Source organism: Salvelinus namaycush, chromosome 31 (assembly GCF_016432855.1).
Source record: "Salvelinus namaycush isolate Seneca chromosome 31, SaNama_1.0, whole genome shotgun sequence".
In the NCBI taxonomy this organism is placed as follows: Eukaryota; Metazoa; Chordata; class Actinopteri; order Salmoniformes; family Salmonidae; genus Salvelinus; species Salvelinus namaycush.
The window spans coordinates 22,097,970-22,114,945 of record NC_052337.1 but is presented as its reverse complement, the minus strand read 5'-3'; the positions used below and the strand labels follow the sequence as shown (position 1 = coordinate 22,114,945).

At 44.6% G+C, this 16,976-nt stretch overlaps 1 protein-coding gene across 1 annotated transcript in view; it reads left to right on the top strand.

The window, feature by feature from the left end:
• Positions 1-16,976, top strand: part of LOC120025510 (voltage-dependent N-type calcium channel subunit alpha-1B-like) — a 207,616-nt gene that overhangs the window by 129,547 nt on the left and 61,093 nt on the right. Inside the window, exons 10-14 of the mRNA XM_038970078.1 lie at positions 637-726; positions 2,057-2,275; positions 2,437-2,549; positions 4,945-5,057; positions 5,397-5,528. Of these exons, the coding sequence (XP_038826006.1) occupies positions 637-726; positions 2,057-2,275; positions 2,437-2,549; positions 4,945-5,057; positions 5,397-5,528 (667 nt within the window). The remainder of the gene's footprint in view (positions 1-636; positions 727-2,056; positions 2,276-2,436; positions 2,550-4,944; positions 5,058-5,396; positions 5,529-16,976) is intronic.

The following is a 16,976-nucleotide window of genomic DNA, read 5'->3' as shown; positions in this document are numbered from 1 at the left end:
TGAACTAGCAATCCTTCGGTCACAGGAACCCCGCTCTAACCACTAGGCTACTTGCTGCATGTAATGCAGGTGACTTCATTGGGCTAATGCCAAACATTGTTGACCGAATAAAGGTACAGTTGCTAGAAGGGATGGAGAGAAATGAAAGGACAGATTTATAGGTAAAGATCCAAACGTTGGAGCGTTGTCAAATCTGTCTGTCGTTCTATTAAACACCTTATCGGTTCTCTCTGTTTCATCATTTACTCATAACTCTCCAGAGAATTAAGATGTTGCTCCGATCCTCATTCATAGAGAACATAAGCAGAGCTCATTTTGCCTCTGAGCAGAGCATTGAAGAGGTACTCTAGATTCTAGAAGGGTTGTAGAGCTTTTGTGACATTGATGGTCATGTGACAATCACATTCATGCACAGCAGTTTTTCATTTCAAGGCTGACTTGAAGCGGAAGCTAGAATCGGTGAATGAAAAATTTGATTGATGCCCACTATTCATTGCATCCAATTAGCCCACACATATGGGGGAGGGGCATGGTGGGTGTGTGCGCGTGGTAGCACATACATATGTGTGTATGTAAATGTCCATGTGTGTGTACATATCCTTACTCCTGCCTCTCTGCTGTGCTGTGTGTGTGCAGTGTTGAAACGAGGCAAGGTCAAGAAGAGTAAGAATGACCTGATTGGTGCTGAGGAGGGAGAGGATCACTTCACTGACATGTCCTCTGTTGGTAAGACTCAACCGTCCTGTACTCCTATCTGACTGACCAGTCAACTGTCTGACTGACCCTAACCTTCACATTTGACCTTAACTGACTAAATCAACCTTTGGCTAACACTTGACCTTTTAGATAAGTCCTTGAGCTTGTTTTCACAGCTTGTACCGTATCTAGGCCATTGGGATATATGTGTCATATTCTCTCTCTGGTGACCTTTGGCCTATTCAAATGTTTTCCTATTCTCATGCATCTTTTTAATGCCTCGATGTATTTAACTGTTATCTCTGGTATGTAACACAACTAACAACACTTGTTATACAAGGAAACTCTACTCACAGTATCATAGTCAGAGGTTTTGCTTGTTTTACTGATTCTTTGTATCAAATCAAATTGTATTGGTCACATACACATGTTTAGCAGATGTTATTGCGGGTGTAGTGAAATGCTTGTGTTTCTAGCTCCAACAGTGCCGTAATATCTAACAATACACATAATACACACAAACCTAAAAGTAAAAGTGTCATGGGGATACAGGCTTTACACAGTCACCTAGAGGTTAGGTTGATTTCATTTACTTATTATAAACAAAAATGATAGTAGCTGGAAAAATAACTCCAGGATAATGGAATTAGAGTTTTAATATTAATGAAATTCCGTTTGCTTCACAGAAAAAAATATGTTATTGCTTGTCTTTGGGGGAAATGCTCCTAACCATGATAATTGAAATTATTTAGTGCATTCACATTAAAACAACCGGCTGGATTCCTCTCCTGACAACCTCCAGTGGCTGTTTTACATCTAAATGAATGTCATGGGGATACAGGCTTTACACAGTCAAATCTTATATCTAAATGTTTCCTGATCTAGACTAAAGATCCAATTTCACTCTCATTGAGGCAGATTATACAACCTTTTAATGCAAAAAATGTACATTTTCAGAGTGGAAAGTGAGAATTGAGGATACATTTTTGCCTTAGTCATTTGCGTCTTATCCATTTTAGTCTTAGCCGTGAAGGTCTTTCAATTAGCAAAGAAGCTTGGATTTATTCAGGTGGAATGTAGAGCGAGAGTCTAAATATGGAGCTTCTAGTGCGGTCGATTACAGCCTGAAGTAGCCTCAATACTCTTATACTGTTCCCCCTTCAGATACAGAAATACAGACTTAATGCTGGATGCCAATAGTTTTCTTTGAAAACTATTAGAACATGTAATATGATGTTCAAATCACCCTAGACTTGCCGATGATGACTTGATAATGATGAACAGTAAATCCCTTTTGGGAATGTGACGTGATGTATGGCATGATACAGCTTTCTGTGCTGACTCCCCTACTTCCCCCTAGCCCCCCCAGGCTCTCCGTTTGGCCGGGCCAGCGTGAAGAGCAGTAAGCTGGAGAGCTCGTCCTACTTCCGCCGCAAGGAGAGGAGAATGCGTTTCTTCATCCGTCGCATGGTCAAAGCCCAGAGCTTCTACTGGATAGTACTGTGTCTGGTGGGCCTCAACACACTGTGTGTGGCCATCGTCCACTACGACCAGCCTGAGTGGCTCACCACTGCCCTCTGTAAGTCACACACACACGTGTGTATGCACACCAGGCACGTGCACACACACAGATGCCTACACACGCATGCACAAATACACACACATTCACAATCAAATGGATGATTATCAGTAGCTGATGCATTTAGTCATTGATGGTTCTCCACCCCCCTGGAACCCCAGACCTGGCAGAGTTTGTGTTCCTGGGTCTGTTCATGTCTGAGATGAGCCTGAAGATGTACGGCCTGGGAGCCAGGAACTACTTCCATTCCTCTTTCAACTGCTTCGACTTTGGTGTAAGTCACCATAAATGCCTTTGCAATACCCGTCTCAGATACAGATGCTTACTTAACTTGACTTATATGGCAACTGGATACATTTTTTATATGATCATTAAATGTTGAATTGTTTCTAATGTTAAATGTTGAATTGAATCAATTGATTGAATTGATTGGTTCTCTGTAGCTCAGTTGGTAGAGCATGGTGCTTGTAATGCCAGGATAGTGGGTTTGATTCTCCGGACCACCCATACATAAAATGAATGCACTCATGACTGTAAGTTGCTTTGGATCAAAGCATCTGCTAAAAAGTATTTAGACCCCTTGACTTTTTCCACATTTTGTTACGTTACAGCCTTATGCTAAAATTGATTAAATATATAAAAATCCTCAGCAATCTACACACAATACCCCATAATACCCCATTAAAAACAGGTTTTACATTTTTATTGCAAATGTATTAAGAAAACAAAAAACATACCTTATTGACATAAGTATTCAGACCCTTTGCTATGAGACTCGAAATTGAGCTCAGGTGCATCCTGTTTCCATTGATTATCCTTGATGTTTCTACACCTTGATTGGGGTGTGGTAAATTAAATTGATTGAACATGATTTGGAAATGCACACACCTGTCTATATAATGTTGACAGTTGACAGTGCATGTCAGATCAAAAACCAAGCCATGAGGTCGAAGGAATTGTCCGTAGAGCTCCGAGACAGGATTGTGACGAGGCACAGATCTGCGGAAGGGTACCAAAACATTTCTGCAATATTAAAGGTCCCCAAGAACACAGTGGCCTCCATCATTCTTAAATGGAAGAAGTTTGGAAGTCCCGGCCAAACTGAGCAATCAGGGGAGAAGGGCCTTGTCCAGGGAGGTGCCCAAGGACCCGATGGTCACTCTGACAGAGCTCCAGTGTTCCTCTGTGGAGATGGGAGGACCTTCCAGAAGGACTACCATCTCTGCAGCACTCCACCAATCAGGTCTTTATGGTAGAGTGGCCAGACGGAAGCCACTCCTCTATAAAAGGCACATGACAGCCCGCTTGGAGTTTGCCAAAAGGTACCTAAAGACTCTCAGACCATGAGAAACAAGATTCTCTGATCTGATGAAACCAAGATTGAATTCTTTGGCCTGAATGCCAAGCATCACTTCTGAAGGGAACCTGGCATAATCCCTACGGTGAAGCATGGTGGTGGCAGCAGCATGCTGTGTGGATGTTTTTCAGCAGCAGGGACTGGGAGACTAGTCAGGATCGACGCAAAGATGAACGGAGCAAAGTTCAGAGAGATCCTTGATGAAAACCTGCTCCACATTGCTCAGGACCTCAGACTGGGGCGAAGGTTCACCTTCCAACAGGACAACGGCCTTAAGCACACAGCCAAGACAACGCAGGAGTGGTTTCGGGACAAGTCTCTGAATGTCTTTGAGTGGCCCAGCCAGATCCCAGACTTGAACTCGATCGAACATCTGGTGAGACCTGAAAATAGCTGTGCAGCGACACTCCCCATCCAACCTGACAGAGCTTGAGAGGATCTGCAGAGAAGAATGAGAGAAACTCCCCAAATACTGGTGTGCAAAGCTTGTAGCGTCATACCCAAGAAGACTCAAGGCTGTAATCACTGCCACAGGTGCTTCAACAAAGTACTGAGTAAAGGGTCTGAGTAGTTATGTAAATGTGATATTTCAGTTTGAAATGTTTAATAAATTAGCAAAAATGTATTCAATATTGTTTTTGCTTAGTCTTTATGGGGTATTGTATGTAGATTGATAGGGGGGAAAAGCAATCTTTAACATTTTAGAATAAGGCTGTAACTTACCAAAATGTGAAAAAAGTTGAGGAGTCTGAATACTTTCTGAAGGGACTGTGTGTATATATACAGTACCAGTAAAAAGTTTGGACATACCTACTCATTCCAGGGTTTTTCTTAATTGTTTTACTATTTTCCACATTGTAGAATAACTGACACAACTAATTGGCTCAAACGCATTAAGATGGAAAGGAATTCCACAAATGAACTTTTAACAAAGCACAGCTGTTAATTGAAATGCATTCCAGGTGACTACCTCATGATGCTGGTTGAGAGAATGCCAAGAGTGTGCAAAGCTGGCACCAAGGCAAAGGGTGGCTACTTTGAAAAATCTCAAATATAAAATATATTTTGATTTGTTTAACACTTTTTTGGTTACTGCATGATTCCATGTGTTATTTCATGGTTTTGATGTCTTCACTATTATTCTACAATGTAGAAAATTGTAAAATTAAGAAAAACCCTTGAATGAGTAGGTGTGTCCAAACTTTTGACTGGTACTGTATAATCAGTGACAGTGATTTGCTACTGAGTAGCAAGTAGTAGATACTTTGTTACAGTAGCTCTTTCGCCTTTTCTCCTCTCCTCTTCTCCACAGGTGATAATAGGGAGTATACTTGAGGTGGTGTGGTCTATGATCAAACCAGGGGCATCCTATGGCATTAGTGTGCTGAGGGCTCTTCGTCTGCTCAGGTTATTCAAATTTACCAAGTGAGTGAACACACATTTCTCATACAAGATATCAACATACATTCAGAATCAAATGTGGTGACAATATGAAGAATTTTTCCTCAGAGCAATGTTTAGCATTGTCCCACTCTGTCAGTCTATAATCCTATTAAAGTTAGATTGCAATCATTTTATACTCACTAGATTAGTCAATAATCATGTGATTCACAACAATGTAGTGGAAAATGTGGATCTATTTACCGGTAGTACCACAATCAACCCTCCCACCATCCTTTCCTCCCTATATTCTCCTTGTCCATTCACTACTATCTCCATCTCTTTCTCTCTCTTCCTGCTTTCTCTTCTCTCTGCCTTCCCCAGGTACTGGAACTCCCTGAGGAACCTGGTAGTGTCTCTTCTCAACTCAATGAAGTCCATTATCAGCTTGCTCTTCCTCCTCTTCCTCTTCATCGTTGTCTTTGCCCTGCTGGGCATGCAGCTCTTCGGAGGACAGTGAGTATTCCCTACACACTCCTCCATGGAACCTGACCCTTGACACCTAACCTTTTCACCCCTGACTCCTCTCTGATCCTACACACACCACACCTACCTACCTACCTGATCGCCTCTCTTTTTCTCTCTCTCTCTCTCTCTCTCTCTCTCTCTCTCTCTCTCTCTCTCTCTCTCTCTCTCTCTCTCTCTCTCTCTCTCTCTCTGTCTCTGTCTCTGTCTCTGTCTCTGATCCCTAATCCCTGATCCAGCACTGCAGTGGTGGCAGACACATTGCCAGAGCAGGGACCGGCACAGCAGTGTAGCTTTAAAACCGGACTGTGTAAAACCTCCTGATCTGTGCTACGATGCGTTAATGAAGGCCTGGCTCTAACCCAGCTCTGCCTGCCGACAGCCACAAACACACCATCTGGTGGGACACTGTTTATCATTTAGACCAGGAGGCCAGTCAAAATACCTTCCAAATTGTTTAGTCTGGTTTACACAGTTTATGTTGTTGTTAGATTTTTACCTCAGCGCTCTGAGTCAAAATAAGCTACCTTTCCCATTATATCCTCAACATTGTAGCAGGTAAGAGGTTAGAGCTCTTGAAGGAAACTCCAGTGTCATATTCTCACCTGTCTCCCAGAATGATGGCATTGGCGGGTGCTGCGCTCCAACTGTGCTATTTGGAGGGAGAAAGAGAGATGGTTGCCATGCTCATTTTAAACTGGCTGTTCCGTCATAATTGCCACGTTAGTCTAGGCTGATGGATATGTGTGAAAACACTCTGACATGCACATGGTGCTCAGCTGTTGGGCCACATGCCTATCGTGATGAGTCCATTTTCCATTTTCCTAAAAGAGTCCATTTGTCTGAGTCCATTTTCCTATAATCACCTATGTTCCGACTCCTTATGAAACGACATGGGAGACAGAGAAAAGGCATTAATAGACTTCTATATTTGAGCTCAGACAGTTAATGATTGAGTTGATTATACACTGCAGAGGTTGCATCCCTATCAGCCAGCCTCAGACAAATGTCTCATTCAAATCCAGGGAGGTAGGGAAAGTAAACGGTTTGAGAGAGCAGTCTCCTGCTCCACAGGGATCCTGCTCCACAAATCAATTGCTCATATATATATATATTTTTTTTCACCTTTAGTTCACCAGGTAGGCCAGTTGAGAACTCATTTACACCTGCGACTGTGCCAAGATAAAGCAAAGCAGTGTGACAAAAACAACAGAGTTACATATGGGATAAACAAACGTACAGTCAATAACACAACAGAAAAAATCTATATACAGTGTGTGCAAATGTAGTAAGATTAGGGAGGTAAGGCAATAAATAGGCCATAGAGGTGAAATAATTACAATTTGGCATTAACACTGGAATGATAGATGTGCAGATGATGATGTGCAAGTAGAGATACTGGGGTGCAAAAGAGCAAAAATAAATAACAATATGGGGATGAGGTAGTTGGGTGGGCTATTTACAGATGGGCTGTGTACAGGTGCAATGATCAGTAAGCTGCTCTGACAGCTGATGCTTAAAGTTAGTGAGGGAGATATAAGTCTCCAGCTTCAGTGATTTTTGCAATTCGTTCCAGTCATTGGCAGCAGAAAACTGGAAGGAAAGGCGGCCAAAGGAAGTGTTGGCTTTGGGGATGACCAGGGAAATATACCCGCTGGAGCGTGTGCTATGGGCGGGTGTTGCTATGGTGACCAGTGAGCTGAGATAAGGCGGGGCTTTACCTAGCAAAGACTTATACATGGCCTGGAGCCAGTGGGTTTGGCAACGAATATGAAGCGAGGTCCAGCCAACAGGAGCATACAGGTCGCAGTGGTGGGTAGCATATGGGACTTTGATGACAAAACGGATGGCACTGTGATAGACTACATCCAATTTGCTGAGTAGTGTTGGAGTCTATTTTTTTAAATGACAACGCCGAAGTCAAGGATCGGTAGGATAGTCAGTTTTACGAGGGTATGTTTAGCAGCATAAGGGAGCGTTTGACAGTGATGAGGGGTGGTCGTTTGACTGAGGACCCATTACGGACACAGGCAATGAGGCAGTGATCGCTGAGATCCTGGTTGAAGACAGCAGAGGTGTATTTGGAGGTTAGGTTGGTCAGGATGATATCTATGAGGGTGCCCATGTTTACGGATTTAGGTTTGTACCTGGTAGGTTCCTTGATAATCTGTGTGAGATTGAGGGCATCTAGGTTAGATTGTAGGACGGCCGGAGTGTTAAGCATATCCCAGTTTAGGTCACCTAACAGTACGAACTCTGAAGATAGATGGGGGTCAATTAATTCACATATGGTGTCCAGGGCAGAGCTGGGGGCTGAGGGGGGTCTACAACAAGTGGCAACAGTGAGAGACTTGTTTCTGGAAAGGTGCATTTTTAAAAGTAGAAGCTCGAACTGTTTGGGCACAGACCTGGATAGTATGACAGAACTCTGCAGACTTTCTCTGCAGTAGATTGCAACTCCGACCCCTTTGGCAGTTCTATCTTGGCAGAAAATGTTGTAGTTGGGGATGTAAATTTCTGAATTTTTGGTGGCCTTCCTAAGCCAGGATTCAGACACGGCTAGGACACCAGGGTTGGCGGAGTGTGCTAAAGCAGTGAATAAAACAAACTTAGGGAGGAGGATTCTGATGTTAACATGTCTGATACCAAGGCTTTTACGGTTACAGAAGTCAACAAATGATAGCGCCTGGGGAATAGGAGTGGAACTGGGGGCTACAGGACCTGCGGAGGACACGGTGTTCAGAAAAGCTAGCGGGCTGGGGATAGCAGATGGTTCTTCGGTGACATCGTAACGGAATAGCCTGTTGAGACCACATCGGGCGATTACTTCGGCAGACCAGTCGTGATGGATCGGCGGGGCTCCGTGTCGACAGTAAAGGGTCCAGGCCAGTTGGCAAAATAGGTATTGTAGCCCTAGAATCAGCTGGTATATGGGCCTAGCTCGAGGCTAGCTCAAGGATAACTGGTGCTTGCTTCGGGACAGAGGAGCTAGCTGCGATGATCCGGTGTAATGATCCAGAGCGGCAGAAATCTGGTGACGTGGTGGAGAGAAGCAGTGTGGAATAAAAAGAGCAGATCTGTACCAAATTGGGTGAGGCGGGTTGCAGGAAAGTATATTTTGTTCGTAGATAGAAATTGAGATTAAAATATATACGGAAAAAAACGGCTATTTACATGGGATAAGACACGGGATAAGACAAAGACAAACACACATCTGACTGCTACGCCATCTTGGATATCAAATGCTCAAATCAAATGCTCATACGAACAATGGGGATGGAAAGATAATGCAGTAGGAATTATTTTGGGGGGGGATTGTGTTTAGTATTCATTTTTATTCACTTGTTGGAACCTGCCACGTTGATGCAACTTGATTCCATTGATAAAGTAAGCTGAAATAACAAGGATTTTTTTTAAAAATCCAACCAAATTTTTCCCAGTGGTAGGCCCTTTCGTCTTAACTTCACTCTCATTGGTTATATAGGTTATTTAGTGGTTTTCATGTTAGATACACTGCTCAAAAAAATAAAGGGAACACTTAAACAACACAATGTAACTCCAAGTCAATCACACTTCTGTGAAATCAAACTGTCCACTTAGGAAGCAACACTGATTGACAATAAATTGCACATGCTGTTGTGCAAATGGAATAGACAAAAGGTGGAAATTATAGGCAATTAGCAAGACACCCCCAATAAAGGAGTGATTCTGCAGGTGGTGACCACAGACCACTTCTCAGTTCCTATGCTTCCTGGCTGATGTTTTGGTCACTTTTGAATGCTGGCGGTGCTTTCACTCTAGTGGTAGCATGAGACGGAGTCTACAACCCACACAAGTGGCTCAGGTAGTGCAGCTCATCCAGGATGGCACATCAATGCGAGCTGTGGCAAGAAGGTTTGCTGTGTCTGTCAGCGTAGTGTCCAGAGCATGGAGGCGCTACCAGGAGACAGGCCAGTACATCAGGAGACGTGGAGGAGGCCGTAGGAGGGCAACAACCCAGCAGCAGGACCGCTACCTCCGCCTTTGTGCACTGCCAGAGCCCTGCAAAATGACCTCCAGCAGGCCACAAATGTGCATGTGTCTGCTCAAACGGTCAGAAACAGACTCCATGAGGGTGGTATGAGGGCCCGATGTCCACAGGTGGGGGTTGTGCTTACAGCCCAACACCGTGCAGGACGTTTGGCATTTGCCAGAGAACACCAATATTGGCAAATTCGCCACTGGCGCCCTGTGCTCTTCACAGATGAAAGCAGGTTCACACTGAGCACATGAGCACATGTGACAGACCTGACAGAGTCTGGAGACGCCGTGGAGAACGTTCTGCTGCCTGCAACATCCTCCAACATGACCGGTTTGGCGGTGGGTCAGTCATGGTGTGGGGTGGCATTTCTTTGTGGGGCCGCACAGCCCTCCATGTGCTCGCCAGAGGTAGCCTGACTGCCATTAGGTACCGAGATGAGATCCTTAGAGCCCTTGTGAGACCATATGCTGACACATGCACATTTGTGGCCTGCTGGAGGTCATTTTGCAGGGCTCTGGCAGTGCTACTCTTTGCACAAAGGCTGAGGTAGCGGTCCTGCTGCTGGGTTGTTGCCCTCCTACGGCCTCCTCCACGTCTCCTGATGTAGTGGCCTATCTCCTGGTAGCGCCTCCATGCTCTGGACACTACGCTGACAGACACAGCAAACCTTCTTGCCACAGCTCGCATTGATGTGCCATCCTGGATGAGCTGCACTACCTGAGCCACTTGTGTGGGTTGTAGACTCCGTCTCATGCTACCACTAGAGTGAAAGCACCGCCAGCATTCAAAAGTGACCAAAACATCAGCCAGGAAGCATAGGAACTGAGAAGTGGTCTGTGGTCACCACCTGCAGAATCACTCCTTTATTGGGGGTGTCTTGCTAATTGCCTATAATTTCCACCTTTTGTCTATTCCATTTGCACAACAGCATGTGCAATTTATTGTCAATCAGTGTTGCTTCCTAAGTGGACAGTTTGATTTCACAGAAGTGTGATTGACTTGGAGTTACATTGTGTTGTTTAAGTGTTCCCTTTATTTTTTTGAGCAGTGTATAAACATTTGATTATTACTTACTCTATTAGATAGAGATGGTGTTTTATAGGTGTGCTTTGTATTGAATCCCTCACGTGCTTCAGGGAACCTCTCAATACTCTAATTTAGAGTGTGACCACTTTAATGGAAGCGGATCCAACGCCTGCGTTCCCTTCTCGTTGTTATCTAGAGCATATTCCTCCCATTCTCCACAGAGCAGAGCTATTGTCTCAGGCGGTGGGGGGTGGAGGAGAGGGTTTGGTGGCAGAATCCATCGCAGTGTATCAGAGCCTCCTCTCACAAGCCTCTGTTTGAGGATTGATTTAATGAAGTCTCTGTAGATGGCTTGGGGGGCGAAACAACAACATCCAATCCCTATTATCAGAGTAAACACTGGAGTTCTGCACAGTGGCCTCAGAGCATGCGGCCGCCACTGCCACCAGTGTGCCAACCTAGAAAGAGAAAGGGAAGAAGGGAACGAGGGAAAAGGCTGCATATCTGCAGGTGGACAATCTACAATTTACCACGCCCATGCTTAATATCTCTCTCACACACACCACCACCATCGGCTCTCTAAGCAGGGTACATGAGTTGTTTATAGAGCTGGTTGCTGTGGTAACCGTATGTGCCCTCCTCCCCATCCAACCACCCCATGCCTTCCTTCCTCTGATGCTCTTCTCCTCACACGACCCCATCTCTTCCTCTGATGCTCTTCTCCTCACACGACCACATCTCTTCCTCTGATGCTCTTCTCCTCACACGACCCCATCTCTTCCTCTGATGCTCTTCTCCTCACACAACCCCATCTCTTCCTCTGATGTCCTTCTCCTCACACGACCCCATCTCTTCCTCTGATGCTCTTCTCCTCACACGACCCCATCTCTTCCTCTGATGCTCTTCTCCTCACACGACCCCATCTCTTCCTCTGATGCTCTTCTCCTCACACGACCCCATCTCTTCCTCTGATGCTCTTCTCCTCACACGACCCCATCACTTCCTCAGATGCTCTTCTCCTCACACGACCCCATCTCTTCCTCTGATGCTCTTCCCTCACACGACCCAATCACTTCCTCTGATGCTCTTCTCCTCACACGACCCCATCTCTTCCTCTGATGCTCTTCTCCTCACACGACCCCATCACTTCCTCTGATGCTCTTCTCCTCACACGACCCCATCACTTCCTCTGATGCTCTTCTCCTCACACGACCCCATCACTTCCTCTGATGCTCTTCTCCTCACACGACCCCATCACTTCTCCTCACACTTTGTCCTCTCACATCCCCATCACTTCCATCCTGATGATCTTCTCATTCTCCTTCTCTGATGATCTCCTGATCCTGACATTTTTTATTACCATAGCATTTTTTTATGTTCTCTATAGGTATGTACTTGAAAATGTTTAAATTGACCAATTCAGCACATTTGGGCAAGCTCCTGGCAGACTTGATACAAAATATTGTGCAGTAATGTAAGTCTTCACTGGATCAGTCTGAAACTTTGCACACACACTGCTGTCATCTGGTGACCAAAATCTAAAGTACACCTAGACTCCTATCTGAAGGTATGGCCTTTCTCTTTCATTTCAAAGATGATGGAACAAAAATAAATGCATGTTTTTTTGTTTGTATTATCTTTTACCAGATCTAATATGTTATATTCTCCTACATTAATTTCACATTTCCACAAACTTCAAAGTGTTTCCTTTCAAATTGTATCAAGAATATGCATATCTTTGCTTCAGGTCCTGAGCTACAGGGGTATAGATTTGGGTATGTTATTTTAGGTGAAAATTGAAAAAAAGGGTACGATCCTTAAGAGTGCCTTTGAATGGGGTATGGTATTAGGTGCCAGGCGCACCGGTTTATGTCAAGAACTGCATCACTGCTTGGTGTATCAAGAATGGTCCACCGTTCTTGTTGTTGTGAGGATACAGAATCAATAGACCATTTATTTTGGTATTGCCCTCAGGTAGCCTGTTTCTGGAATGGCTGAAAATGCATAGATCTAAAATTGACCCTAGAAATAGTAATGTTAGGAGATGTGGAGAGCCAATTACTAATATTATAATACTCTTAGTATAAGTATTTATCTTCAACACGCAATCCGTAGATTCTATTCAATTAGATTGATTGAAATTGTACGTTAAACATCATAGCATAGTTGAAAGATATGTGTTGCGTAGAAACACGAAGTGGGTGGCCAGCAGAGATAGATGGGATGGGCTGAGGGAAGCTGAGGGTTGGTATGTGGAATTGGAGACAAGTGGGAGTGGAGTTGCTGTGTGAGAGAGAAGGATTGTCAAAAGATAAAGGGGGAAAAAAGTCAAAATAAAACATAATAAAAGTACATTTGAATGACACTGAGGGGCCGTGTTTTTACAACTAATGCCGGTTGCCTGAGGCTGATGCCGTGCAGGTGTTTGTACACATGCATATACACACACTCTCATTAAAATAAACACATACAAGAGCACACACATACATGTAGTAGTGCCAGACATGCACACAAACATATAAAGTTGGCATTGCTGTTATGATTTCAGTTGTCCTTGATGTCCTTTGTTTTAAATGGATTATTTTGTTTTTCAAAATTGCATTGTTGTGCTGTTTTCTTCTGTCTTTTCCTTTATTCTCTTTAGTTCATTCTCTTGGTTGTGGGGGTGGGGAATGGAATTCATTGTATTTTATTTTATTTTTTTCTGGGGGGGGGGACTGTGGGAGGGGTCTCGAATGGTTGAGGGACAGCTATAGGGGAACTGTGGGGGGATCTTGGAGGGTTCGGGTTTCACAAGATTGTGATCATGAAAAAGGAAACTATGACATATATTTTATATCACTATCATGCACACACACGCACCCTCACACATAAGGATGGCTCTGTTGCGGAAAGACTGATACATGTTTGATAGTGTCTTGATGCTGTATTGTTTGTCCTTCATGTTCTAATACTTTAATGTTACCCCTTCCTTGTGTTTTTTGTAATAAATAATTATATATATAAAAAAAAAAAGAAGAAAAAGAATGGTCCACCACCCAAAGGACATCCAGCCAACTGTACACAACTGTGGGAAGCATTGGAGTCAACATGGGCCAACATCCCTGTGGAACACTTTGTATAGTCCATTCCGCAATGAATTGAGGCTGTTCTGAGGGCAAAAGGGGGGTGGGGGGGTGCAACGCAATATTAGGAAGGTGTTCCAAATGTTTGTTATACTCAGTGTATGACTGTATGTAACAGCTATTGCAAGTGCTAAGGTACATCCATCAACATTGTTTTGATGGATATTGATATTGTTCAACAATTGACAAAACTGTATGAAAAAAAGTGCTCCTATGAAAATGTGCATCTTCTCTGAACACATGTACTGTATGAAGTGGAGAAAACAAATGATCAGTCGGTTGCAGGGGACGGTAAGCATTTGACCATGTTAGAATTGAAGGATCATCATAAGTAGCATTTATCTATGAAATGGGGTTTGTGCTTGTTCTGTGGGATGACCATACATCTCCGCATTGCATCTTTATTTCATTCTCTCACTTCTTCACATCTTCTTCAGTTCCAAGACTGCGGACTCGGGTTTTGCCACGTTTGTTCCTCAAAATGGAGGAGGTCATTTTAAGATGGGGTGGGTGTTCTTGACAACTCGATAGAGCAGCATTTCCTCTCTCTCTCTCTCTCTCTCTGTGTGTGTGTGTGTGTGTGTGTGTGTGTGTGTGTGTGTGTGTGTGTGTGTGTGTGTGTGTGTGTGTGTGTGTGTGTGTGTGTGTGTGTGTGTGTGTGTGGTGTGTGTGTGAGGTCATACAAAGGACCTGGATAACCTTGTGAATGAATGTGTGTGCTGCTAAGATGAATCACAACAGGTTTTCACAAAATACTTGGGCATGTCTTATTGCTTACAGCCTATATTATTTATTTACTCAATTTAAAAGTATCTGTTTTTTACCTCTATTCCGCTGAGCTTTGCATTGACTGTAATGTAGGATGTTGACCTGTCTTGTTTTGTGTAATAACTATAGTCACAGCTACAGACACACAGCTACCTCTGATGTTCAGGTCTCTTCTACATGTCCTCATTCTCTGACTGCCTCCCAAATGGCACACTGTTGCCTTTATAGTGTGCTACTATTGACCAGAGCCCTATGGGCCCTAGTCAAAAGTAGTGCACCATGAAGGGAATAGGGTGCCATTTGGGAAGCAATCTGTCTGTTTTTCTGCACTATACCATGTAGATAGTTCAGGCATCACATCAGGAGTGCTGTAAAGGTTGGAGCTATGGAGCTGTGTGGCTCCCTCCATGGTGGCTTGTGTTTCCTGGTGTTGCATGGCTCTGTATTATTTTATGACTGTCATATATAACAACCTTCACCGCCATCTCTTAAACCACTCCTCACCTGAAGCCTTGGAATGCACAGTGTCGATCCCCACATTCTCTCAGAACTCTATTGTACCTGTGTATAACATTATACAAGGTTCTGTTGGTGTGTGTAGGAGTGTGTGTGTAAAGGTTTCAAAGAGCAGGTTTGAAATAGAGAGTCAGACAGAGAGATAGAGAGACTGTAATGTAACTGTAACAAGGTACAGTAATAATGTGAACGCCTGGGTCTTGAACTCTGTTTTTGTTTCTTCTCCTAATTCTAATTCTACATCATACTGTCAAATCAAATCAAATCTTATTTGTCACATGTGCCGAATACAACAGGTGTGGACCTTACTGTGAAATGCTTACTTACAAGCCCTTAACCATACAATGCAGTTTAAAGAAAAATAAGAGTTAAGAAAATATTTATAAAATTAACTAAAGTTAAAAATAAAAAAGCAACAATAATGACGCCATATACAGGGGGTACCGGTACCGAGTCAATGTGCGGCGGTACAGGTTAGTCGAGGTAATATGTACATGTAGGTAGGGGTAAAGTGACAATGCATAGATAATAAACAAAGAGTAGCAGCAGAGTAAAAAAAAGGGGGGGGGGGGGGGGGGTCAACGCAAATAGTCTGGGTAGCCATTTGATTAGCTGTTCAGCAGTCTTATGGCCTGGGTGTAGAAGCTGTTAAGAAGCTTCTTGGACCTAGACTTGGCGCTATGGCACCGGTTGCCATGTGCAGAGAGAACAGTCTATGACTAGGGTGGCTGGAGTCTTTGGCAATTTGTAGGGCCTTTCTCTGACACTGCCTGGTATAGAGGTCCTGGATGGCAGGAATCTTGGCCCTAGTAATGTACTGGGCCGTACACACTACCCTCTGTAGCGCCTTGCGGTCGGAGTCCGAGCAGTTGCCATACCAGGCAGTGATACAACCAGTCAGGATGCTCTCGATGGTGCAGCTGTAGATATCTTTGCGGATCTGAGGACCCATGTCAAATCTTTTCAGTCTCCTGAGGGAAAATAGGCGTTGTTGTGCCCTCTTCATGATGGTATTGGTGTGTTTGGACCATGATAGTTTGTTGGTGATGTGGACACCAAGGAACTTGAAGCTCTCAACCTGCTCCACTACAGCCCCATCGATGTGAATTGGGGTGTGCTCGGCCCTCCTTTTCATGTCGTCTCTTTTGTCTTGATCACGTTGAGGGAGAGGTTGTTGTCCTGGCACCACACTGCCAGGTCTCTGACCTCCTCCCTATAGGCTGTCTCATCGCTGTCGGTGATCAGGCCTACCACCTTTGTGTCATCTGCAAACTTTTTTTTTTTTTTTTCTTTTTTTTTTTATCCCATTTTCTCCCCAATTTTCGTGGTATCCAATCGCTAGTAATTACTACCTTGTCTCATCGCTACAACTCCCGTACGGGCTCGGGAGAGACGAAGGTCGAAAGCCATGCGTCCTCCGAAGCACAACCCAACCAGCCGTACTGCTTCTTAACACAGCGCGCCTCCAACCCGGAAGCCAGCCGCACCAATGTGTCGGAGGAAACACCGTGTACCTGGCCCCCTTGGTTGGCGCGCACTGCGCCCGGCCCGCCACAGGAGTCGCTGGAGCGCGATGAGACAAGGATATCCCTACCGGCCAAACCCTCCCTAACCCGGACGACGCTATGCCAATTGTGCGTCGCCCCACGGACCTCCCGGTCGCGGCCGGCTGCGACAGAGCCTGGGCGCGAACCCAGAGACTCTGGTGGCGCAGTTAGCACTGCGATGCAGTGCCCTAGACCACTGCGCCACCCGGGAGGCCCCGTCATCTGCAAACTTAATGATGGTGTTGGAGTCATGCTTGGCCACACAGTCATGGGTGAACAGGGAATACAGGAGGGGACTGAGCACGCATCCATGATTGGCCCCCGTGTTGAGGATCAGCGTGGCAGATGTGTTGTTGCCTAACCTTACCAACTGGGGGGCGGCCAGTTGCAGAGGGATGTGTTTAGTCCCAGGGTCCTTAGCTTAGTGATGAGCTTT